At 70.5% G+C, this 24,641-nt stretch overlaps 2 protein-coding genes across 2 annotated transcripts; both read left to right on the top strand.

The window, feature by feature from the left end:
- Positions 1 to 5,615: 5,615 nt before the first annotated feature.
- On the top strand, positions 5,616 to 7,007 carry AURANDRAFT_23682 (hypothetical protein; the record flags this gene model as incomplete). The annotated part of the gene is made up of 2 exons (XM_009037021.1): positions 5,616 to 6,146; positions 6,321 to 7,007. The coding sequence occupies 2 exons, from the start codon at positions 5,616 to 5,618 to the stop codon at positions 7,005 to 7,007; spliced, it is 1,218 nt and encodes a 405-aa protein (XP_009035269.1).
- Positions 7,008 to 10,235: 3,228 nt separating this feature from the next.
- On the top strand, positions 10,236 to 10,478 carry AURANDRAFT_23269 (hypothetical protein; the record flags this gene model as incomplete). The annotated part of the gene is made up of 1 exon (XM_009037022.1): positions 10,236 to 10,478. A coding segment is annotated over one exon (243 nt), but the record flags the coding sequence as incomplete, so codon positions are not given.
- Between the last annotated feature and the right edge of the window lie 14,163 nt (positions 10,479 to 24,641).

Here is a 24,641-nt window from a genome sequence, read left to right as displayed (position 1 = left end):
CGGACCGCACGAGGCAGCCTTTCTTGCCATTGGCGAAGTACTCCTGCCGAGTAGGGCTCGCGGCCACCATCAGAAGTTCGAGTGGTGACGGCGCTGCGGCGAACCTCAACATTGGTTCTTGAATATTCAAGCTTCGCCCGCAACCTTCCTTGCGAGAGCTGCGTCTCGACCGCAACGCCGAGCCTAGCATCGCGCGCAATGCGCATTCGTGCCGGCCCAAATCGTCGACGCGGCCCGCGGCTCGAGGTCGCATCAGCGACGCCCTACCAGCAGCCGGTCGCCACCGCGCAGCCCGTCGTCGTCGTCGCGAGCCAGCCTGTCGCGCCGCAGCCCGTCGTCGTCGTCGCGAGCCACCCGGTCGCGCCGCAGCCCGTCGTCGTCGCGAGCCACCCGGTCGTCGCCCAGCAGCCCGTCGTCGTCGCGAGCGTCGCGCCGCCGCCGCCGCCTGCGGGCGGCTCCGTCGCCTACCAGCCGGCCGCCGGAGTCGCGCCGCCGCCACCGGAGCCGTCGAAGCGCCGCGGCTCCGCGTCGGCGCTCTTCGGCCGCGCCGCGGCGCTCACGAAGGCCACGGTCGTCGGCCGCCTCGCGCCGAGCCGCGTCGCCAAGTCCGAGGTGCTCGCGCTCGACGGCCACCCGCGGCTCGTGAAGCTCGGCGGCGGCAAGCTCACGATCTACGAGTCGTCCACCGAGGCGAGCGAGAAGCGCGTCATCTTCCGCGCGCCGATCAAGTTCGTCCGCGTCGTCGGCGACGGCCACACGGCGTCCACCGTCAAGCAGCACCGCTTCGGCGTCGTCGCGCCGAACGAGATCCGCGTCTACGTCGAGCCCGAGGCGCTGAACGACGAGCACAACGACATGAACGGCTCGGGCGTCGGCTTCGGCTGGTGCCCGGGCCACCTCATGGTCGGACCGCAGGCGCCGATGACGGCCTTCGCGGGGGACCTCAAGCGCCAGAACTTCAGCCTCTTCGCCAAGGACGCGACGGCGAAGCACTCCTGGCAGACGATCCTGACGACGAGCTCGAACTCGTCGCGCGAGTGGGCCTACGTCAAGCACGAGGTCAAGGACACGGCGAAATACGTCACGCGCAGGAAGCGCTAGGCAGCGCCTCATAAATTGTTGTTGTTGTACCGGGCTGGCGCACCCTCCTCGGCGTCACGCAACGCGCCGAGCACAGCCTCTGGGTCGGGTCGCGCCACTGGGTCGAGGTCGAAGAGACGGGGCACCTCGACGACCGCGTCAAGAACCTCTTCCTCCCCAAGACCGCGGGCGTCGACCCGGACGCCGCGGCCGCCGACGGCTTCGGCGTCAACCGGAGAACAAGCTACCGCGCCTTCCCCGAGTGGGAGCTCGTCTACTGCGGCGACGGCGCGACGAGGGCGCGGCTCGAAGCGGCCATCGCGGCCATCAACCAGAGCGACGGCGCGAACCTCTGCTGCCCGCGGCTCTGCCCGAACGCGTGCTGCGTGCAGCCGTGCCAGTCGCCGCCGCCCTGGATCGCCGACGTCTTCGAGGACCACGAGGCGCGGCTCGGCGCGGCCGAGGGCGACGCCCTCGACGTCTGGCGCGCGCCCCTCTTCTCCGTCTGGCTCTGGCCCCCGGCGGCCTTCGCGGCCGGCGCCTTCTTCGCGGTCGTCGACTCGCTCATGAAGCCCAACGCCGTCGTCAAGCACGTGCTCTGGGGCACGGCGTCGGCGGCGTGCGGCGAGGACAACACGCTCGCGACCTTTGTGACCGTCGCCTGCATCTTCGCGGTCGTCGGGCCCGCTGTCGCCCTGTTCGTCCTCCGCGGCAAGCGGACCGCGACGATCCGCGTCTCCGACACGCACGTCTCCCTCTCGACGCGGCGATCCCGCACGACGACGAGGTGGGCGGACGTGACGGAGGCGCGCCTCGTGCCGCCGCGCGGCGAGCTCTCGCTCTACTCGCCCGGGTCCCTCGTCGTCAAGACAAAAAGCTTCGAGCGCGTCGAGGTCTCCGACGCCTGCCGCGACGGCTGCTGCGGCTGCTGCGGATTCTGCACGTGCTTCTACGCGGGCCTCGGCTGCGGCGTCGGCTACCTCAACGCGGACGTACGCGTCGCCGAGTGCGCGCAGAGCGACGAGACGCTCATCGAGATCCCGCGCGCGGCCGAGCGCGCGGCGACGCTCGCGGCCGTCCCGGGGCTCTCGGCGCTCCTCGCCAAGCCGCGCGGGCCGCGCGAGCGTCGCGGCGGACGACAAGGTGTAAAAAAATGCTGTGTTGATCTTCTTATGACACCATGGAGGACGCGGGGGGTTCGCGCCCGGACGCGCCCCGGACGCGCCCGGACGCCCGGCGGACACGCCGGACGCCCGGACGCGCCCCGGACGCGCCCAGGACGCGCCCAGCAGCAGTCCGAGGCGCCCAGAGTACTCGCTGATGCGATTTGGAGACTAGCTATAGATTGACATTACTGTAGTGGAGCCAGCAGCCACCTCCCGCGGCGGGTAATGGAGCACGCGTGGCGGTCGGTGGGGGACGGGGCGGCGGTAGCCTCGACCGCGCGTCGCGCGTAGGGGGCGTGGTCGCTGCGCTGCGAGCGGTGAATTTGCGGTCGCGGCCGGCCGGCACAAGGTCCTCGCGGAGTTCCTGAGACGGGGTTCGCGCGCGCGAACCTTTTCGCCGGGTCGTGGGTCGTGGCGTCTGGTCTGAGGGTTGTTCTCTCGCCGGGCCTCGCGTCAGCCCCGGCACGCCCCGGCAGCACGCCGACGGACCTGGAGCTACGGGGCAGCCCTTGGAACGAGCAGATGATGCGGTGCGAGTCGGCGTGCGAGCGCGCGCCGCTATGGGGCGCGCCGCCGATTCTGCGGGCCGAGTTGTAGCTACGCGTTCCTGAAATGCGTAGCCTGTTCAACCAGTCCGCTGCGGGGCACGGCGACGGCCGCGGCAGCGTGTCGCAGCACAGCCAGTCGAAGCAACCGCCACTCTGCCGAGGATCGACTGTCCGAGCTGCACGTTATAATTGTGCAAGTCTTGGCGCGGCTGCCCAACGCCGGCGTATGGACGCCGCGCGCGCCCGTCGCAGACCAAGAGAACGCGCCCGCCGCTTCACCATCGCCCCTCTGAACAGCGGGTTGTCACGACGCAGGTGCTCGGGCTCGGGCAGCCCAAAGAAGCGTGCTGCCTCTGCCGTCGAGCGACGGATGCGCTGCGCGCCGCCGAAGTCCACGTCGATACAAACCCTAGGCACAAGGAAGCCTCGGTGGCCCGTGGGCGGGCGCGTGGCGCCAGTCCTTCGGCGGCCTCTACTGACGGCGACGCAAGCACCTGCGAGCCTTGCGCGCTCACCGACTCGCACGCCCGTGCTCCCGCGCATGAGTTCGCGTCCAGTGGAACTCGCACCGCGGTCGCCGTGGCCCTCTGCCGATGAGAACGCATCGCGCGGCCAACTCGCGCGTGCTCCGAAGTGCCGAGGAAGAACCGAGGCGCCGCCGTCGCGAAGGAGCGCGGCGCGTTTCGCCGCGGCTGACCGCCCCGCCCGCGGCCGAACTCTGCCGGACGCCTCCCAACTCGAGCACTCTTTCCCGCACTTCCCCCGGGAGGGGGCACTTCCCCGGCGCCCCATATCCACCCGCGGACATAAACTTTTCTGCACCGCGTCTGGCGAGACGCGGCCTGTCGACCAGCTCCGGAGCACCCACGTTCGGCTCTCGGGACCTGTCTGAGGACTCCGCATGCGTCCAGGCTGGACGCCCCCAGGACGCCCGCCGGACGCCCGGACGCGCCCAGGACGCGCCCAGGACGCGCCCGGACGCCGGCCGGACACCCCGGACGCCCGGACGCGAACCCCCCGCGTCCTCCCATGATGGGCTGCCATCATTAGAGGCGATGCGCTTGTGCAGCTTCGCGCTGCTCTGCGCAGCAACAGCGCAGCAGCAGCGCCTCGATGCGCAGCGCGGCGCGTCGCCGGGCGGCCGGCGGCCGCCGCCGTCTCCCAAGGATCTCACGCTGCACGAGAAGCAGACGCTGCTCGCGCGCGGCCGCAAGCATCGCATGAAGTATTCGCCGAGCCTCCACGCCGCGGCGAACCACCGCCTCGTGCTGCGAAACATCACGCCGACGCGCTTCGACCGCGGCTGGGACGCCGCGACGGTCCGCGCGGCGCCGAACCGGACGCTCTGCAGCCGCGGCCACGTGCTGCCGTCGCTGATGCTCCTCGGCTGCATGAAGTGCGCCACGACCCTGCTGCATCGCTTGGTCGTCAAGACCTGCCCGCAGAGCGTCACGCAGGGCCGCGCGTTCAGGGACGAGAGCTGGTTCCGCGTGAAGGAGAAGCACTACTACGACCGCGACGAGTCGGAAACGAACGACCTCAAGACCTACGTCAGCCACTTCCCCCGCTGCCCGCGCAGCCGCAAGGTCCTGGGCATCGACAGCACGCAGGCCTACCTCAAGACGCCCGCGGCCGCGCCGCGGGCCGCGGCGACGTTCGGCGTCAACGGCGACGCCGCGCGCCTCGTCGTCGTCCTCCGCGACCCGTCGGCGCGGCTCCTGAGCAACTACCACCACCGGCGCAAGTCCGGCGAGCTTGTGAACGAGTCGACCTTCGAGGGCTACGCGCTGCGCCAGCTCGACGAGGCCGCGGCCTGCGGCGACGGCCCGCTCTGGGGCCGCTGCGGCTTCCGGCCGACGGACGGGCTCTGGGTGGGCCTCTACGCGGAGCAGCTCGCACACTGGCTCGTCGGCTTCGCCGCGCCAAGCTTCACGCTCCTGCCCTTCTCGGAAGTCACGGGGAACCAGACGCGCGCGCTCCGCGCGCTCCTCGGCGCCGTCGGGCTCGAGTGCAAGGAGACGGCGACGCCGCTCCCGAAGACGAACCAGAAAACGCCCGGCGACCGCCAGCGTCCTGCGGCTGTGACGATGTTCGAGAGATTTCGGGTGAAAAATTGTTGCCGACGTGCCTGGTAGGCAACGCGTCCATCGACGACTCGCCGGCGCAGGCGCCGCTCTCCGCGTTCTACGCGCCGCGGAGCGACGCGCTCGTGCGGCTCATCCACGGCGCGGGGCTCCGCGTCGAGCTCGCGAGCACCGACTACGCGGCGCCCGAGTTCGCCGACTACGCGTGCGCCGCCGAGCCCTGCGCGTGGCCATACTAGCGTCTGTTAATTCCGCGCGCGGGCGCGCTCACTCGAAGGAGAGCCGCCGGCTGCCGTGCGTCCGCCGCTCGTCGAAGAAGCGCCGCTGCGACCGCGGCGACCAATTGCGCGGCGAGAACTGGTTGCCCTTCTTCGCCACCTCGCTGGCCGCCGCCTGCTGGAGGAGGCGCTTACCGATGTAGCTGTTGGCGACGTCGTCGAACTCGGAGACGAGGTCGTTCTTGGCTTGCTCGCTGTATTTCTGGTTCGCGCGCGTGGCGGCGATGAGGATGCGCATGCTGTGCTCGTCGAAGCCCATGGCGTGCTTTGCTTTTGGGCTGCCTCCGGAGAGTGTGCTTTGCTTTTTGGGCTGCCTCGGAGAGCGTTTGCGCGTCGATCGAGAGCGCCCGTTAACTCCTCGAGGTGCAGTTCTTGAGGCTGATGCTGCTCCTCGTTGCAGAGCTCGCCTCCGATGTCGTCATGAGCACGCCGCCTGGCTCGCGGTAAGCCCTTTGCAGCATGCTCCTGCGCGCGGCGGTCCGCTGGCGCACCGTCGCCGCCGCCGGCGGCGCCTGCGCGGCCCGCGCCTGGGCGCGCTGCGAGGAGGACCTCTACGCGACGCTGGGCGTGGGCCGCAAGGCGAGCGCCGAGGAGATCCGGCGGGCCTACAAGCTGCGGGCGGCGAAGGCGCACCCGGACCACGGCGGCGACGCCGAGGAGTTCAAGCGCGTCGCGGCGGCCTACGCGGTCTTATCCGACGACGCGAAGCGGCGGCGCTACGACGCGGGCGGCGGCGCGGGCGGCCCCGGCTCCGGCGGCGGCGGCGGCTTCCCCGGCGGCGGCTTCCCCGGCGGCGGGAGCCAGCAGCAGCAGTTCGACCAGGCGTTCCGGCTCTTCGAGGAGATGTTCGGCGGCGGCGGCGGCGGCGGCTTCGGCGGCGGCGGCCGGCGCCGCGGCGCGGCGCGCATCGCGCCGCGCGAGGTCGTGCTGCGCCTGTCGCTGTCGGACCTCTTCGAGGGCGGCGACTTCCGCGTCGCCGTGCCGCGCGTCGTCGCCTGCGACGGCTGCGGCGGCCGCGGCGGCGACTTTACGGCCTGCGGCGCGTGCGGCGGTCGCGGGTCGACGTTCGAGGACCGGCGCTACGGGAGCCAGATCATGCGCACGCAGCGCGCCTGCGGCGCCTGCGGCGGCTCCGGCCGCGTGTCCGCGTCGACCTGCGACCAGTGCCGGGGCCGGGGCACGCGCGAGGAGCGCGACCACTCCGTGTCGGTGTCGGTGAAACCCGGCGCGGCCGGCGGCGAGTCCTTCTTCTTCCGCAAGGCCGGCGACGACGTCTTCTACGGCTCCGGCGAGCACGCGGGCCGCCGCGACGTCACGGTCATCATCGAGGAGGCGCCGCGCGCGGACCTGCAGCGCCTCGGCGACGATTTGTTGGTCGCGAAGCGCGTGTCGTTGCTCGACGCGCTCACGGGCTTCGCCGTCGACGCGCCGACCGTCGCGAAGCACGACCCCCGGGGGCGGACCTTCCGCATCGCGGCGGCGGCGGAGGACCTGCCCGTGGCGCCCGACGACGTCTGGGTCGTGAAGGGCGAGGGCATGCGCGACGCGCGCGACCCGTCGAAGCGCGGCGACCTCTTCGTGCGCTTCATCGTCGACTTCCCCAAGGCGCTGCCCGAGGGGGACTGGAAGGCGCGGCGCCGGGCCCTCGCGGGCTTGATCGGCGGCGCGCCCGACGCGCCCGCGGCGCAGCCGCGGCCCGCGAGCGGCGGCCTCTTCGCGGGGCTCTTCTCCGGCCTCGGCGGCGCGAAGCCCGTCGCCGGCACGAAGGGCGGCGAGCCCGCCGGCGCCGTCGCGAGCCGCGCGTCGAAGGCGAAGGTCGACGCGCTCTACCGGCGGCGCCCGCGGTCCTAAGTTTTACCCATGAAGTCGAGGAGCAGCGCCGCGACGTCGCCGGGTTTTTCGTCCATGGGCAGGTGCCCCGTCTCGGCCAGTTCCCGCAGCTCCGCGTCGAGGAGGTCCGCGACCTTGCGCGACGACCGCACGGGCACGACGAAATCGCTGTCGCCCGTGATGACGAGGAACCGGCCCGCGGCGTCCTTCGCGTCCGCGAGGAGGCGCCGCCCCGTGTCCTCGGCCGACTGGTCCGCGCGGTAGACGTTGAGCAGGGCCTTGTCCCAGGAGTCGGGGAACTCGGCGATGGGGTCCGTGTACTTGCGCGCGAAGCGCGACACGTCGGCGGCGTGCTCGGGCGCGCGCATGCGGTCGTGCATCTGGTTCAGCACCGCGGCCTCGATGTCGCGGTTCTCGGCGATGCGCCGCGCCGTCGGCAGGCCGAAGGCGTCGGGCAGCGCGAGGAGCGCGTTGAAGGCCGCGTAGCGCGCCTCGAGCTCCGCGCGCTCCCGGACGGCGGCGGGGAGCGCGTCCGGCAGGTCCAAAAGGGGCGGCAGGTCGCCGTTGCGCTCGTAGGCGTCCGGGTCCTCGCGCGGGTCCAGGGCCGCCGGGGCGATCAACGCCACGCCGGCGACGCGCGGCGCGGGCCGGTCCGACGCGGCCGCGCGCCGCGCGGCCTCGGCGGCGCCGCGGAGCGCGACGGGGCCGCCCGCGCTGTGGCCCACGAGGTAGACGTCGCGGCCGGGCGGCACCTTGCGGAGCACGAGGGGCCAGAGCGCCCGGGACACGGCGAACTTGGACGCGTAGGGGTCCTCGCCGACGCGCGACAGCGCCCAGGGCAGCCGCGGCGCGAGCGCCTTGGGCCGCCGGAGGCCCATGGCGATCGCCGCGCGCGCCTCGGGCAGCACGCCGCCGCTGAGGATGCCCTCCTCGCCGCCGCCGACGAGGGCCTCCAGGGCCTCCGCCGCGGGCTCGCCGACGCCGAAGGGCAGCGCGGCCGGCGCGGGCAGCGTCGGCGCCTCGGGCCGCTCCGTGCGGCCGAAGCCGACGCGGTCGACGGCGATGGCGCGGCAGCCGCCGTCCGCCAGCAGCGGCGCGACCTCCTCCCAGGACGCCGCGCTGCCGGCGAAGCCGTGCAGCAGGATGGCCACGGGTCCGTCGGCGGAGACCTCGCCCGTGTCTCGCACGTGATGCTTCACGCCGCCGAGCGAGATGAAGCTCGACTTGAAGCTCTGGCGCGTGTGTGTAACCGCGTTCGTCGCAGCGATGAGCGCGACGATGCAGCGCGTCGTCATTGCTGTCATGGCTGCGCGTTGCCACTGGCTTTGGCGCACCGAAGGGGCCCCTGCGCGACGGTGCGTGCCGCGGTCCCCGGCCACGTCCCCGGCCCGTGCCCGGGCCGTGCCCGGGGCCCCGTGCCGGGCCCGTGCCGGGCCTCCCCGGCCCGTGCCCGGCCCGTGCCCGGGGCCCGTGCCGAGTGCCGGGCCCGTGCCGGGCCGCGTGGCCCGTGCCCGGCCCGTGCCCGGGGGCCCGTGCCGAGTGCCGTGCCGCGTGCCGGGCCCGTGCCGGGCCGCGTGCCCTGAGCGCATTTACCGTGCCGGAACCCCCGTGCCCGCCGTCCCCGCCCCCCGTCCCGGGGCCGGACCGTCGCGCAGGGGCCCGTCACCGAGGAAGACGACTCGAGCTGGCGCGGCAAAATGCTAAGTTGAAATCGGCATGTTGAAGGCAAAGTAACTTTGTTACGTCGTCCCCGCGTCCACCGCCGCGAGCAGGTCGCGCCCGAGCTCCGCGGCGGCGTCGACGTCGCGGAGGGAGCGTTTCGCCTCGTTGTAGAGGGCGAGGAGCAGCGCCGGGACGTCGCCGTCGGACGCGCGGACGCGCGCCGCGAGGCGGGCGCCGAGCGCGTCGGAGAACACGTGGCGCGCGGGCGCGACGACGTCGTAGAGGATGCGCTCCACCGCGTCGGGCCGGATGTCGGGCCGCCGGCCGTAGCCGCAGGTCGCCGCGAGCGCCGCGAGCGCGTCGCCGGAAGGGGCGAAGTCCGCGAGCTCCGCTAAATGGAAGCGCCAGTCCCGGCCGACGCGGACGACGTCGCCGTCCGCGCGGCCGACGCGACACAGGCGCCAGAACGCGTCGAGGAGCGGCGCGGCGAACGCGACGAGGCCCGGGCCGAGGGACGTGGCCGCGGCCTCGCGCGCGAGCGCCGCCCACGTCGTCGACCGCGGGCCCGCGACGCGGCGGACGCCCGGCGCGAGACCGCCCTTGCCGAAGAGCGACGCGACGTAGTCGCCGACGCCGCGCTCGTCGACGGGCGACGCGTCGCGGCGGAGGGCCCGCAGGGCGTCGCGGAGCGCGTCGGCCCGCGTCCGGCCCTTTGGAGCGCCGAACGGCGTCGCGGCCGGCGGCGGCGGCGCGCGCGAAAAGGCGCAGAGCGCGCGGCGCACGTCCGTGAAGGTGTCGGCGCAGCGGAGCACCGCGGCGCGGCCGGAAGCCGCGCGCTCGGCGTCCCGCAGGAGCGGCACGTCCTCGCGGCCGACGACGGCGACGGGCGCCGGCCCCCGCAGCGCCGCGGCGAGGCCGCCGAGCGCCGCGCCGCGGGCGCGCTCGTCGTCGGCCACGATGAGCACGCCGACGATCGCGTCCGCGTCGGCGTCGGCGCAGGCGCCGCGCTTGAACCCCGCGCAGCCGCCGCGCCGCGCCGCGCGGGCCACGGGCCGCGAGAGCGCGGCCGCCCAGTCGAAGCCGTCGCCCCGGTAGTGCGCGAGGACGATGCGCTCGTCGCCGAGCAGCGCCTGCGTGCCGGCGTCGTCGAAGCGGACGACGGCGCGCACGCGGCGCGTCTTCGCGAGGGCCGCCACGCAGGCCGCCGCCAGCGGGCTCGACGCCGCGCCGACGACGACGACGGCGCCCGCGTGCGGCGGGGGCGCGTAGCGCGCGCCGCGCAGGTTGGCCTGCTCGTAGCGCTTGTAGAGCGGCGTGTCGCGGAGGCTGCCCATGGGAGGACTGTGCTTGCGTCGTGTGGCGTCCTCGAGGGCTGCCCTTCCGTCGACGGCGCAGGCCGCCGACACCTACTCAGCCTCCGGGCTGCATCATCCGACGGTGCCGCCAAAGCTGCTGCTGTCCGGGCTGATCAATCGCCTCGGGCTCGCGGACGCTCTCGACTGCGCGCGCGAGAGCGGTCCCTGCGCGCCAAAAGCGCCGAAAGCGCCGCCCGCGCGCGCCCAGCCGCACGACACCATGGGCCGCGGCATGCGCAACGACGTCTTCGTGGGCAACATCGCCTTCGGGACGACGGACGAGGACATCCGGCGCATCTTCAGCGAGGTGGGCCGCGTGCTCGGCGTGCGCATGGCCGTCAACGCCGAGACGGGCAAGCCGCGGGGCTACTGCTTCGTCGAGTACGACGACGCGGCGACCGCGCTCTCCGCGATCCGGAACCTCAACAACCGCGACGTCGGCGGCCGGCAGCTGCGCGTCAACTTCTCGAACAACAGCGCCCTCGTCGACTACGCGGCGTCGCGGCGCGAGGGCGGCGGCGAGCCGGCGCGCGCCAAGGCGACGCCGCGGCAGCTCGTCGAGGGCCTGTCCGCGCGCGAGGTCTGGGACGCGGTGTCCGAGGCCAAGGCGCTCGCGACGGAGGGCGACGGCGAGCGCCTCGCCGCGCTCCTCGGGAGCTCCGGCGCGCTCACGGACGCGCTCGTCCACGCGCTCCTCCAGTTGGGCATGATCCGCGCGCCGCCGGACGCGGGCGGCTTCGCGCCGCCGCCGCCGCCGGGCGCCTACGGCGGCGGCGGCTTCGCGCCTCCGCGCGGCGCGCCGCCGCCGCCGCCCCTCGAGGCCGCCGCCGCCGCGCCGTCCGTGGACCTCGTCAACGCGGCGATGAAGCTCACGCCCGCGCAGCTCGCGCAGCTGCCCCCGGACCGCCGCGCGAAGATCGAGCTCCTCCGCGCGAAGATCCGCCAGGGCCAGCTCGCCGGCGCCGGCGGGCCGCCGCCGCCGCCGCCGGGGAGCGAGCTGCTGTAAGTTAGTTAGCGTGGGGTGGCCTTCTCTCGCGCGCCGAGGCTCGCGCGCTCCGCAATCTACGGCACGAGCCGCTGCTGGTACCGGCGGCCCCGGTCGTCCTGGCAGAAGACGCGCAGGTCCGAGACGAGATCGTAGGGCTCGCCCGTCTCCGGGTCGATGAGCGTCGCGTCCGGGTTGACCGGATGCCCCATCAACACGAAGCCCTCGGCGCGCACGCGGTCCAGGAGCTCCGCTCGGGTCCCGGAGTACAGGCTGTGGGGGCGGCCGTCGGGGTAGCACTTGCAGTCTGCGCTATGGCGCTTCCAGTGACTCTTTTGGTGCTCGCGCGAGCAATAACAAACCTGCTGGCAGCCGGAGCAGAACATGAGGGCCTCCTTCTTCCCGCAGACCTCGCAGCCCGTGAGGCGCTTTCGCGCGAAGGGGCCGATCTGGGCCCGTTTCTGGAACGCGCGCCGCGCGGCCTCGTCTGGGAAGTGCGGGCGCGTCCGCGTCGGCTGCGCGCGGACGTCTTTTGCGAGCTGCATGACGCTGGCTTCCTGGAACATCTTGAGGGCCGCGGCCGAGGTCTCCGGATCGATCTTGCCGCCCAGGTCCATGACCACCTTGGCGTCCTCGATGGCCGACGAGTAGTTGCCCGGGAAGCGCGCGACCTCGGCGCGCTGCATCAGGTAGTCCGCCGCCCGGTCGTGCTGCCCCATGGCCAGGAGCGTCGGCACGTAGCGCACGAGCTTTGTCGCGTCGGCGTACGCCTTGTCGTCCTCGCGGAGGTTCGAATACATCCGCGCTCGGTACCGAAGCGCCGTCGTGAGATCGCCGTTCACTCGCATCGACACCATCTTGACGTCCCCGCCCTGGTGGAGGCCGGGCGCCGCCACCGACTCCATCTCCGTGTCGAGGCGCTCGATGACGGGCGCGAGGACGCGGATGCCGCCCTCGCAGTCTCCCGCGCTGGCCAGCGCGATCGCGCGGTCGATCTCGCCCCGCGCGGCCGTATCGGGGGCGTCGGCGGGTACGGGATCGCCCGGCCGCCACCCGGGCGGAGGCCCCGGCATGTTCGATGCCAGCTGCTGAAACGCTTCGGGTCCGATCTTGGCGATGAGTTGCTCCAGCTCCTCCGGCGTCTCGATCATGGTCGGAGTGACAGCGGCCGGGCTCGCGAACCAGTCCTCGCCGTCCGTCGCGCCACGCCCGACGGCCTTCGCGAGGCGCTTCGTCTTCTTCTTGCTCGTCTTGAGCGCCTCGGCGTAGCGCTTCTCGATGTCTGGGCGTTCCAGTAGGTCGGCGACGGACAGACCGGCGTTCTGAATGACTTCCTTCATCTCCTTGATCGACACCATGGTGTGGCTGCGAGCACGCACGAGGCCCCTCGCGTAGATTGCCGACCAGACTGTGCTGATCCGACTCAACATCCGGCCGTCATGTTCAACATGCCGTCACCATGCCCTCCAGAGTCTATCCGCACGCTCGCCTAGCAGCGCCCTCCTAGAAAAAGGACCCTTACTTCTTCGGTGCGCGCCCGCTCTCGAGGTCGCCGCGCTTGGCGGAGAAGTTGCGGCCGAGCGCGGGCTGGTACGTCGGCGGCGCGGGGTCGTCGGCGTCGTCGCCGCGGTGGCCCTTGGACTCCTCCGTGCCCCGGTCGTCGATGGGCGCGAGCCGGAGCCGCGGCGACACCTTCTCCGCGCGCGACGACCCGAGGATCTCGAGCTTGGGCGACAGCGGTTCGTCCTGCGCCGCGGCGCTCTCGATCGGCGGGAGGTGCGCCTTGCGGGCCCAGGCGCTGTCCGTCTTGGAGACGGCGAGGTGGTGGACGGGCTGGTTCGCGTCCGTGAGGCCGAAGTCGCCGTGCTTGGGCTTGGCGGGCGGCTTCTTGAGGATCAGCGACGCGAGTTGGTCCTCGGAGAGGTCGTCGATCGCGTGCTGCGTCGCCTCGTACTGGGCCCTGGTCGGGAGGATGGACGTGGGCACGGGCACGTCCGGGAGGTCCGACGCGCGCCGCGGCGCGCCGCCGGGCGCGACGCGGAGCTCGCGCACGGACCCTAGACGGCCGAGCGCCGCGCCGCGCGACTCCGCGAGCGCGTCGCGCTTCTCCCGGGCGGCCTCGGTCTCGACGACCTTGGGCGTCTTGGGCGTCGCCGGCCCGTCGCTGACCATGTAGGGCACGACCGTGCCCTGGGCCGTCGGCTTCTTCGTCCGCGCGCCGCGCGTCTTCAGTCCCCGCTCAAGCATGACGTGCATGAAGAGGTAGGTGAACCCGAAGGCGACGGCGGCGACGGCGATGGCCGCCAATAAGAAGATGAGCCAGAAGCGGCCGTCGGCCTCGGCGCCCGCGGCCTTCTTGCCCCGGTAGGGCACGGACGGCGGCCGCGTCGGCGCGAACGTCGTCGACGGCGACGGCGTCGGCGGCAGCGTCGGCGACGGCGTCAGCCAGTCGGGCGTCGGGACGGACACGACGTCGTAGGTCGTCGCCACGACCTGGGGCGGCGCGGCGACGGCGAAGTCGGCGACGCCGTAAGAGACCGCGTAGTCGGCGACGGCCGCGTCGAGCGCGCCCGAATTGACGTGGTCCGTCAAATTCGCGGTGACGGCGTCGACGAGCGCGTCGAGGTCGTCGTCGTAGCCGTAGGCCGCGCCAATGACCGTCATCTCGAAGTCGACGGCGAGGTCGTAGGACGACGCGAGGAGCGCGCGGCCGCGGCGCCGCGCGTCCGACACCGCCGTGACGTCGACGCTGTCGCCGCGGACGTAGCCCGAGCAGTCCGCGATGCCCGCCTCCAACGCGGCGATGCGCGACGCGCTCGCGAGGATCGTCGACGCGTTGGCGCTCGAGGCCATGGCGAGGGTCGACGCGACGACGACGGCGGTCTCCGTCGTCGTCGGCGCGATCGTCGGCGGCAGGAGCGCGGACGGCGCCGCGGTGCTCGGGATCGCCGTCGACGGCGCCGCCGTCGTCGGGATGGCCGTCGTCGGCGTCGCCGACGGCGCGGGCGTCGGCGGGAGGGAGATGGACGGCGACGCGGTCGGGTTCCGCGAGATGACGCCGCCCTCGTTGCAGAAATACAGATCCGCGACGGGCCCGACGGCGACGAAGCCGTCGTCGACGGCCGAGCGGATCCAGAAGGACCCGGAGGCGCCGAGCGTGAGCAGGAAGCAGCCGTCGCCGAGGCAGACGTGGCCCTTGGATTCCAGGACGCCGCCGGCGACCTCTTTCACCGGGGTGGTTCCGTTCGTCGCGTTGTACAGCGAGAAGGACACGCCGGCGTTGTCGGCGTCGTAGCGGAAGAGTTCGCTCCGGTCCCAGCCGCCGGAGCCGTCGGCGACGTTGCAGTCGTCGAAGGACGGGAAGGGCGTCGGCACGCGCGACGGCGCGGGCGACGGCGCCGGCGACGGCGCGGCCGAAGGCGCGGGCGCGGGCACGCCCGTGGGCGTCGCCGTCGTGGGCCGCGGCGACGGCGCGGGGATGGGCACGCCCGTCGGCGCCGGCGACGGCTTCGGGCTGATCGTCGGCGTCGCCGAGGGGATGCCGTAGAAGGACCCGTCGGCCTGCGTGCAGAACGCGAAGGAGCTCTTGGGCACGGCGACGGCGAGGCCCGCGGGCTCCGCGTCGCTCGTGAGCGTCCAGGTGCCCGACGATCCGGCGAGGGTCACGAGGTAGCAGTCCGCCGCGAGGCACGCGTAGCCGTTCCTTCCCGCGACGGTCGCGACGACCGCGTCCGCGGCGCCGGCGCCGCCGACGCGGTCGTAGATGGACCCCGTCGCGGCGACGTCGGCGTCGTAGCGGAACATGACCTCGGACGACGCGCAGTCCGGCGACGGCGACGGCGTCGGGAGGGCCGACGGGAGCGGCAGGGGCATCGCCGTGGGCAGCGGCTGCGGCGCCGCGGACGGCGCGGCCGTCGTCGGCTCCGGGGACCTAGGAGGAACGGTTTCCCGGCGATAAAAACACGCGCGCTCCCGTCGTCGGACGCTGCCGGCGACGGCTTCGTGCTCGGCGCGGGGGTCGGGATGCCCGACGGCTGGGGCGACGCCGTCGGCGCGGAGGTCGGGAAGCCCTCGAGGAGGCCGCCCAGCACGCAGGCGCGGATCGTCTTGGCGCCCGCGGCCTCCGCGGACGTGCCCGACGAATCGTCGAAGCGCCAGGCCGTGTCCGCGTCGTCCGTGCTCGTCACGGCGACGTCGTAGCACGCGTCGGCGAGGCAGACCCAGTCCATGAAGTTCTCGGACCGCTCGAGGGCGCCGCTCTCGAGCGCGGACGAATCGCCCGCGCCGCGGATCTCCCAGGTAACGTTGCCGAAGCCCTTGAGGCGGAAGCGCGCGCCCGAGGCGCAGTCGATGGACGGGTTCAGCGTCGGCGCCGCGGACGGCGCGGCCGTCGTCGGCGCGTTCGTCGGCGGCACGGACGGCGCGGGCGAGGGCACGAGGTCGTGGTCCTTGACGTGGACGTAGCTCTCGAGCGTCGCCGCGTCGTCGACGAAGCCGCCCTCGCAGGTCGTCGACGTCAGGCGCAGCAGGAAGACCTCGTCGGCGACGCCGTCGTAGGTGCCGTCCTCGTAGGCCGCGACCGTTAACGTCTTCGTCAGCTCGCCGACGGCGAAATGCAGCGTGCCGTTCATCCACGCGTAGTCGCCGGCCGCGGGGACGGAGCCGCCCGAGTACTCCGTGTTCTGCCGCGCGAGGTGCTTCGCGGTGGAGTCGACCGTCGTGTAGGCGACGTCGCAGGCCGTCGCGTTGTCGCCGATGCGCTCGACGACGAAAACGGTGGAGTTGCCCTCGGCGACTTTGTGGGACGCGCCGCCGTTTTGGAACTGGATCGTCGCGTCGAGGGGCAGCGTGCAGACGGAGGTCCAGGACACGGGCTTCGTGCAGACGAAGCCCGCCTCGACCTGAGGGGTTTTAAGGTTTTGTGCGAAACGGCGCGTCTCTCTCTCGGAGCGATTTCGGACGAACGCGCGCGGAAAAAGGAATCGCCCCATCCCTCTCGGGGCGGTTTCGGACGAACGCGCGCGGAAATGGAATCACCTCGGACGAACGCGCGCGGAAAAAGAATCGCCCCATCCCTCTCGGGGCGGTTTCGGACGAAAGCGCGCGGAAAAGCGGGCGCGTCTCTCTCTCAGCGATTTCGGACGAACGCGCGCGGAAAAGGAATCACCCCGTCCTCCGGCCCCGGCCGCGACGGTGCAGTTGGCGTCGCAGCCGTCGCCGGAGATCCGGTTGCCGTCGTCGCAGCCCTCGGCCGTCATGTAGGCGCCGTCGCCGCAGACGACGACGAGGGGCTTCACGTAGCCCAGGCTCGACGCCTCCGCGGCCTCGACGGTCGCCGCCTCCGTGGCGCCCTCCTGCGCGACGGCGAGCGTGAGGTCCACGGGCATCGCGTCCGACGGCACGACGCCCGCGGTCGCCACGGAGACGGCCACCGTCGCCTGCGCGTCGCCGAGGCTTAGGACGGGCTCGAAGGCGGCGAAGGCGCCCGTGTCCGAGCAGCCCGTGAGGTCCTCGCCGGACAGCGTGTAGAGCCGTACGGTCCAGGTCCGCGACGTCTCGCTCGAGCCCGTGAGGAACGCCTCGACGCGCGACGCGGGCAGCGAGCCGCCGAAGAGGCCCGCGCCGACGCCCCCGGCGACGGCCCGGGCGAGCTCGAGGGGCGTCGACGTCGGCGCGATGGCGAGGGACGTGCCGTTGCCGCAGTCGCCGGAGCCGAGGAGTTTGAGCGCGAACGAACCGGTCATGTCCGTGACCTGTGTGGAAATCAACCAGTGAGCTGGGATGTCGGGGCCAAACTTTAGAAATCTCTAGCTCGGTCAAATCGAAGTCGATTCGGCTGATTTTTGGACGAATCGATTGCTCTCGTCGAGTTCTTGAAGCGCAGCCGAAGAGTCTGGTCCAAACCGTTCGATTACGCTCACATTGAAGTCGGGTTGAATATTTGATTTCCACACAGTCCGTGACGAGGCCGCCCGACGACGTCAGCGTCACGGTCTGCTCCGCGTAGTCGTAGCCCGCGCGGTACGCGCCGGCGCAGTGCTCGGTGACGACGTCGTTGGAGACGTCGCCGCTGAGCGTGGACGTGTTGAGCGTGAGGAGGGGCAGGTCGCCGACGTTCTGGACCTCCTCCGTCGTCGCCATGCTCGCCGGGAACTCGACGCCGAAGCGGATCTGCGTCGCGAGGCCCGTCACGGCCGACGCGTTCGAGACGCCGTCGTCCGTGAGCAGGCCCGTGACCGTCACGCCGCTGTCGCGCACGGAGTCGAGGGACGTCAGGGCCAGCTCGATGTCCGCGGCCGTCGCGAAGACGGCCAAAGGAGCCGTGGTGGAGCCCGCGAAGCTGAGCGTGTAGGTGCCGCCGAAGCCGTCGGAGCTCGAGGGGTCGATATCGCTCGAGTAGATCCAGACGCCCTGCTTTTCGGACGCGCCCTTAGAGGAACTGGCCGTACCGCACTCCTCGAAATCGCTTTCGAACGTCGCCGTGGGACTTGGAGTCGACACACAGGAGGTGCCGTCGCCGTTGGCGACGCCGCAGTCGTCGAGGCACGACGTGCCATTCCCTCCGGGGACGCCGCAGACGTCGTCTGGCTTCACGATCGCTATCCCGGTGACCTCGTAGCCGGCATCGAGCTGACCGTCTGCGGCCTTTTGTTCGAGCGTAGCCGTTGCCGCGAGCAGACCGTCGTACTGCGACGTCGCGTTGGAGACCGCGTTCGCCGCGGCGGTCGCGTTCTCGGCCGCGGTGGCGTTCGCAGCCGTTATGTTACAGTACGAGCCCGCCCAGCCGTCGTCGCAGTTACAATTTCCCGTGGACGTCGTGCAGACTCCGTTGTGGCAGTCGATGGTCTCCGTACACCAGTCCTCTTCGCTCAGCTCCCACTCGACTTCGAGCTCCTGCGAATCTTCGAGCACGCGGCCGTCCGCCGCGAGGCGGCGACGTCGGTTGCCGGGGCAAATGTTCGTAACTTTCATCCGAGCGGGGTCGATCATCAGGACCGACGCCATGTTTCGTATGAAGGGATCCTCCTTGACGATGTTGCCGCCATTTGGGTCATAATCGGCGTCGTAGTCCGGAGGAACGCTGTCCGCAAACTCGTCGTCGATCGCGGCGGGGTCGATGAGGTTGTCGGAGAAGAACTCATCGAAATCGACGGCGATGCCCAGCGTGACTTGGACGACCTGGAGCGCGACGACGCGGACCTCCTTCGAGCCCTTGAGGACCACCGCCGCAATCTTTGACCTGCAGACACGCGGGTTCGCACACAGGACCGCGCGGCGGCTCTATGTTGAAGTTCAACATAAAGTGGCTAAACTTCAACATGGCGAGCCATTCCCCAAAGTTGGAGGGAGTGTCCAGACGCGGCCGCTGACGTCGCGTGATGATACGAAAACCCAACATCCCTCGTGAAATCGATGTCCGTGCGCCGTACGCCGCCGTCGACCTTTCTTCCGTCGACGTAGAACAGCAATTTGCAGGGCTTGAGGAACTTGAAAGTGACCTACGAGCTTTGGTTCGGGGGAATCAGCAGCTATTTCTACGACTCAGCGCGAGGACGATCGCCGCGTACTCGTCGTCGCCGACGGGATCGTGGGCTTCCGTGCCGAAAAGCTGAAAAGTGTAGTCGCCGTCCTCGCTGAACGCGGTCACGTCGCCCGTCCAGTCTAGGTGATATTGGCCTTGATTGGGCACTTGGTGCATGAACGGCTGCGGCCAGCGGCTCGCGAACTGGCCCGCCTCCGAGTCGACGCCGTAGTTCGAGTGCAGCGCCACGACCGTGTCGTCTTCGTAGTAGATCGATGTGCAGATCGACTCGAAGCGAACGGTGCTCAGCGCGACGGGGGCCCAAAGGACTTCGGAGCCAGAAGTGATCCGCTTGGGCACCGTGTACTTGATCGTCACGAAGTCCTTCGAGCACCGCGAAACGTGTCTGTCCGAACTGACAGACGACATGGACACACAAGGATCGCTCGAGACGTCGTCTCGGACGCTCTGGTGCGTCGCGTAGCCGCGATGCGAATCCTCGGTGGCCGCCTGTAACAAAAAGGGGTTCTCGCGCACGAACCAGGGACATTTCGACCTGCGTGGGCGCGTAGGTCATAGGTCCGTAGGTTCCGGTCGAGGCTACGTAGGCGCGTAGGCGCCTACGTAGCCCCTCAAAAGCGGCGCCTACGTAGGCTCCAGAGGCTCGAGCCGAGGCTACGTAGCCTCGTAGGCGCCTACGTAGGCACCTATGCGCCGACACTGATTTCGCGACATATCAGGCGCGTCGTCGTAGTTTGCGGCGTAGTCCTGGCAGTCCTCTAAGACGTCTTCCGGCCACTCCTGGTCGAAGTCCGCCTTGTACAACGCCCCGTTGTTGGTGTCGTAGAGCGTCCCATCCTCGTCGTAGAGCGTGCACGCGCCGTACTCCTCGTCGATCTCGAGCCCGCTCACGCCGCCGCCGCCCGGCGAGAAGGCCAGGCGGCCGTCGTGGGGCGTGTCGACGAAGGCGAGGTCCGACGTCAGGCACTGGTAGCACCTGGGCAGGACAAGAGAGATTCAACGTCGCTTCAACGTGAGTGCGCCGCGCGTGCGCGTTCCAGAAAGCGGTGCCGCCGGCGGACGGCAGGCCGCGCCGGCGCCTCGGGGCAGCCAGGCGCCGTCGGTGCCGCCGGCGGACGGCAGGCCGCACTCGAAGCCGCCGATGCCCGGATCCGCGCGCGGCGGACGCCCACAGCTCAAAGGCGCGGGCGCCGCCGCGGCGATGCATCCGCGCTTCGAGACCGTTCCGAGAGATGATCGCTCGTCCAAAAATCAGCCACAACGAGTGGAAAACGGCCGAGATCGGCCTTTGAAGTTGGGAATTTCGCTCTCTTGTCCTGCCCTGGGTAGCACATGGCGCTGCCGAGCGCCATGGCCGCGGTGCCGGACCCCTGGCCTGTGTGCAAATCAACCAGTGAGCTGGGACGTCCCGACCAAACTTTGAAATTCTCTAGCTCGGTCAAATCGAAGTCGATTCGGCTGATTCTTGGACGGATCGATTGCTCTCATCGAGTTCTCGAAGCACAGCGGAAGTGCTTGTGTCAAAACATTCGAATACGCGAACATTGAAGTCGGGTTGAAGATTTGATTTGCACACGGCCCCTGGCCCGCCGCGGCGGCCTCGTTGGCGATGGCGACGCCCGTGCGGTTCGCGCACGCGTCGAGGGGCGACGCGAAGGCGACGAAGGCCGTCCGCTGGACCTCGAGCCAGGCGCTCACCGCGGACTCGCCGTAGGCGATGCGGTTGCCCGCGGAGCCGCCGTAGCCGCCGCGCTGGAGGCCGCTGTAGGCCCAGTCGCGGAAGGCCACCTGCCAGTCCTCGAAGGCGTAGGACACGCCCGTGCGCGCGCCGCAGTCGAGCAAGCCGTCGCGCTGCGCGTCGAGCAGCACGCCGACGAAGACGGAGTCGGCGACCTTGGCGAGCGACGAGTGCATCTGGAAGTCGTTGAGGCCCGGCTGCGTCATCTGCGACCCGATCTGCCACGAGTCCTCGATGGGCAGCGCGCCGAAGCCGTTCTCCGCGCCGAAGAAGTGGCGCAGCTCCGGCCGGTCGACGATCGCGCCGACGGAGCAGCGGTGCGCGGACGCGTTGAGCGCCCCGCAGCCGCCCGACGGGATGCTGAGGCCGATGTAGCTACTCGCGACGACGTTGCTTTCGAACTCCCGGAAGGCCTCGCAGGGCGCGCCGACGTGGACCGCGGCGTACATGGCGCCGTGGACGTAGTTGCGCGAGAACGCGAGCCCGCGGGCCTCGGACGTGAGGAGCCGGACCATCATGAGCTGGGGGCACATGCCGATGGGGCAGCCCTCGGCGCCGCCGAGGAAGACGTTGTCCGTCACGACGTGGGGCGCGCTGGACGACCCGGCGAAGTAGAAGTTCTCGCCGACGAAGAAGTTCCGGCGGAAGTTGAGCGTCGCGGAGTCGTAGCCGGCCAGGAAGTACTCGTAGGAGAACTTGGCGCCGCCGACGAAGGGCGTGACGACGTGCGAGCCGACGAACTTCACATATTCCTGCTCGGAACTGTAGCCGATGCAGGGCACGGCCTCGACGCCGTCCCAGGCCCGGTCGGGAGCCATGAAGTAGCCCTTGCCGCATCGCTCGAAGCGCGCGTGCTGCACGGTGACGTGGCCGTAGGGCAACGTCTCCGTGCCGTAGAGGTCGTAGCCGACGTCGAACTTGTTCCAGCCGGGCTTGGAGACGGTCCGCGTGTCCAGCGCGCGGATCGACGCGCCGTAGCCCTGCTGCGCGGCCGTCGTGCCGGACGCGCGGTCGAACTTCGTCGTGTCGCCGCCGAGGACCCGGCAGTTCCAGCGCCGGTTCATCACGACCGCTCGGATGTCCACGACCAGGTCGCCGGAGACGGCCGTCGCGGACACGTTGTACAACGCGCCGACGTAGTCCTGGGTCAGGGGCTCCGCGAGCGTCACCGTCAGCCCGTCCTCGGAGACGTTCCTCACGTAGTTGACCGCGTACTGCTTGCCCGCCGTGGACCCGGGGCCCGCGCCGTGGTGCGTCGACGACGAGAAGTAGAGCTCGTCGCCCGCGCGCCAGTCGGCCGCCGGCGCGCTGAGGTTCACCGCGGTCGCGCCCGCGAACGCGTTCGCGCCGAGCTTTCGATGGGTGGTGACGGGCGCGCCGAACATGGAAAAGTTGCCGTTGAGATCGAGGCGCTTGAAGTTATAGAGCTGGGTCCATTCGCCGTCCTTCTTGATCGTGCTCAAGTACTTGTCGCCGTGGAGCCAGAGCGTCGCCGTCGTCTCGTTGTCGATGGGGTCCGTCTCGTTGCCCATGATGACGCGGCCGCCGTCGACGGTCACGTAGTGCGCGCGAAGCGCGACGTCCGTTTTCGCGTCGGGCTGGAAGATGAGCGTGCCGCGCACGACGAGCCGGTTCACGACGGGCGTCTCGCCGTCGATGATGACGGTCCAGTCGTCCCAGATCGTGCCCTGCCAGTACCTGTGAGACTCGCGGTGCGTTCTCCAAACTCCGCGAAACCCCCGTGCGTCGCGCCGGAGCGGGACTGCGAGGGCACGTCGACGGACGGGTCGTCGGTGACGTTCCAGTTGATCGCGTCGAGGTCGCTGTCGCCCGTGGTCCACTTGAACATGCGCGTGCCGCAGGTCCGGCAGACGGGCAGCGTGTAGGGGCAGCCCTCGGGCCCGCACATGGACGTCGTGAACTCGACGGTCGAGTTGCCCGCGAGGAGCAGCGACATCGTCGAGATGTTCGTGACGTCGTAGGGGATCATGCCGATCTTGTTCCAGTCGTCCGTGGTCGTGTTGTCCCAGGTGACGCCGTCGGGGTCGTAGCCGTCCGGGCCCTGGTCGCGGTCGTAGTGGAAGATGCCGTGGCGCGGCGTCACGACGGTCTCCTCGAGCCAGCGCGCGTCGAACTCGAGCGAGCCGTAGGACGAGGCGCCCGCGATCGTCGCGCAGTCGTAGAGCACGAGGCCCGCGCCCTCGTCGACGTCTTCGGCGACGCCCGCGCAGAGCTGCGTCCGCGCGTTGCGCAGGAGCGCGCCGTTCGACGTCGAGACCCACTCCCAGTCCTGGAAGCCGGTCTCGTCCTTCTCCTCGCACCACCAGAGCTCGACGGCGGCGCCGACGGCGTCCGCGGCGCGCTCCGTGGAGGTCGACGAGTCGTGCGCGACGTCCCAGCAGTACATGGGCGCGATGACGTTCGAGATCGTCATCGTGCCGTTCGTCTCGCCGGCGACCCAGCCCGTCGCTTTGTAGCCGTCGCTGGCCTCGAAGAACTCGAAGCGGCTGTACTCGCCGTCGAAGCCGTGGCGCCAGCGCGTCTCCTCGTAATTGCTCGACGTCAGGGCCGTGAACTCGATTTGAGAGCCCTGGAGGTACGTCGCGGACGAATCGCAGAGGACCCAGTCCTCGTAGTCCCCGGACGCGAGGGGCCCGGCGGCCGCCGTGAGCCACTGGCCTCTGACCGTGCGGCCGCCGGCGACGGCGAGCAGCGCGTCCTCGTTCTCGAGCTCGCCGGACGCGTCGAGGCTCAGCGATTTCGTGAGCTGGGGCATCTTGTGGAGCGGATCCGCGGAGCATCTCGTGTACTCGTTCCACGCGCAGTCGGCGCCTACCAAGCATGACGGTGACGATTTCTCATTGTTTTCCCACCCCAAATCTCTCGAAAATCGTCACGGCCACAAGACGCTGGTCGGCTCTGTCAGCGGAGCCGACGCTGTAGTCCGGGAGCGCTGGCGGCGCAGGTTCCCAGCCGATCATGACCGTGTTCTCGCCCCAGTTGCTGGATGCCTTCTGCGTGACTTCAGCGTAGGCGTGCGCGGCCTGGAATGGCGCCTTCTGGTTGAGGTGCACGACGATGCGCTCGTCCGGCTTCATTTTCGCGGCGTAAATCTCGCCGTTGGCCGTTACGGGAATGCCGAGCTGGTCCACGAAGATCATCGCGTACTCGCGTCCCGTTGCGAGCAAGAAAAGGTACTTCCCCTGGGGAGCCTGCTCGACGCAGCTCTGGTCGCCGGACTGCACGCGCCAAAACGGGAGGTCTTCGAAGAACGACTGCGCGTTCTCCGACGGTTGCCATTCCGTGACGTCCACGAGGCGGATGTGCGGATACTTGTAGAGTCGGATCGTGTTGGTAAACGCGGAGGTCCAGGAGCCCGAAAAGCTTACGCGACGGACCGTGCGCGAGCACATGACGTACTCCGGCTCGCCGTAGTTCTCGTCGAACGTGTCGTAGCCGATCTTGCAGTTCGGGTTGTTGGCGAAGTGACCAGCGTACCTGTGTTGGGCGGGATTTTGAGTGTGCCGGGTTCCAGTCGGAAAGCAGCGCCGGATGGTACGGCGCGACGACGCCACCGGGCGCTCCGGAGCCGAGCGTCCCGTCGAGGTCGTTGAGGATTCCCGACGTGGCGATGTCGCCGCCTGCGTGGGCGCGTAGGTCATAGGTCTGCAGCCACATCCGCCGAGGGACGCACCGAAGCCCTTCTTGAACGTCGCGGGCCGCGTCACGTTTGTGAAACTGATGTTGCCAAAGTCGACCTCGTAGCCGCCTTTTATGCCGACGCACCACGAGCACGTCCAGAGAGGTGCCTACATGGCGGCCGGTCGAGGACCCGGGCGGCTACGTGTCCGACGACGCGGGGGTGCGCCTCGAAATTGACGAATGAGGTGTTCGCGACCACGAGCTCCGACCCGATGCCAGGTAAGTGGATCGCGTGAATACCTGTGGGCATGGTCATGTAAGTAAGCCGCATGCGATGCTACGCTGGAGACGCACATCCGTTGCCGTCGTGGTTGACCGCGCCGTTCACGTCCTGCAACCCCTCGCACATGTCGCCCAGGCCGGCCGTGCCTGCCAGTGCGTCCGGTAACGATTTCTCGAAAGTCGTCACGGCCGCGGGACGCTGGGCTGTGCCGATCTCCGTGGTTCGACCGACGAACAGCGAACTACTGATGTGCGACTTGGCGAACTCCGAGCCGCGTCCGTTCATGTAGAGAAACTCTAAGCCGCCGATGCCTACGATGGGTACCGCAATCAAACAAACGAGGATTCCCAAGGCCTACGCCGGTCGCGTGCCCGGATTCAGGATGCGCAAGTTCTCGAAGTTGACGTCGACGAGGAACTCGCCCCACACCCCGAAGCGGCCGTTGTT

This window comes from Aureococcus anophagefferens (assembly GCF_000186865.1).
Source record: "Aureococcus anophagefferens unplaced genomic scaffold AURANscaffold_5, whole genome shotgun sequence".
NCBI lineage: Eukaryota > Pelagophyceae > Pelagomonadales > Pelagomonadaceae > Aureococcus > Aureococcus anophagefferens.
This window is presented reverse-complemented; position numbering and strand designations above follow the sequence as displayed.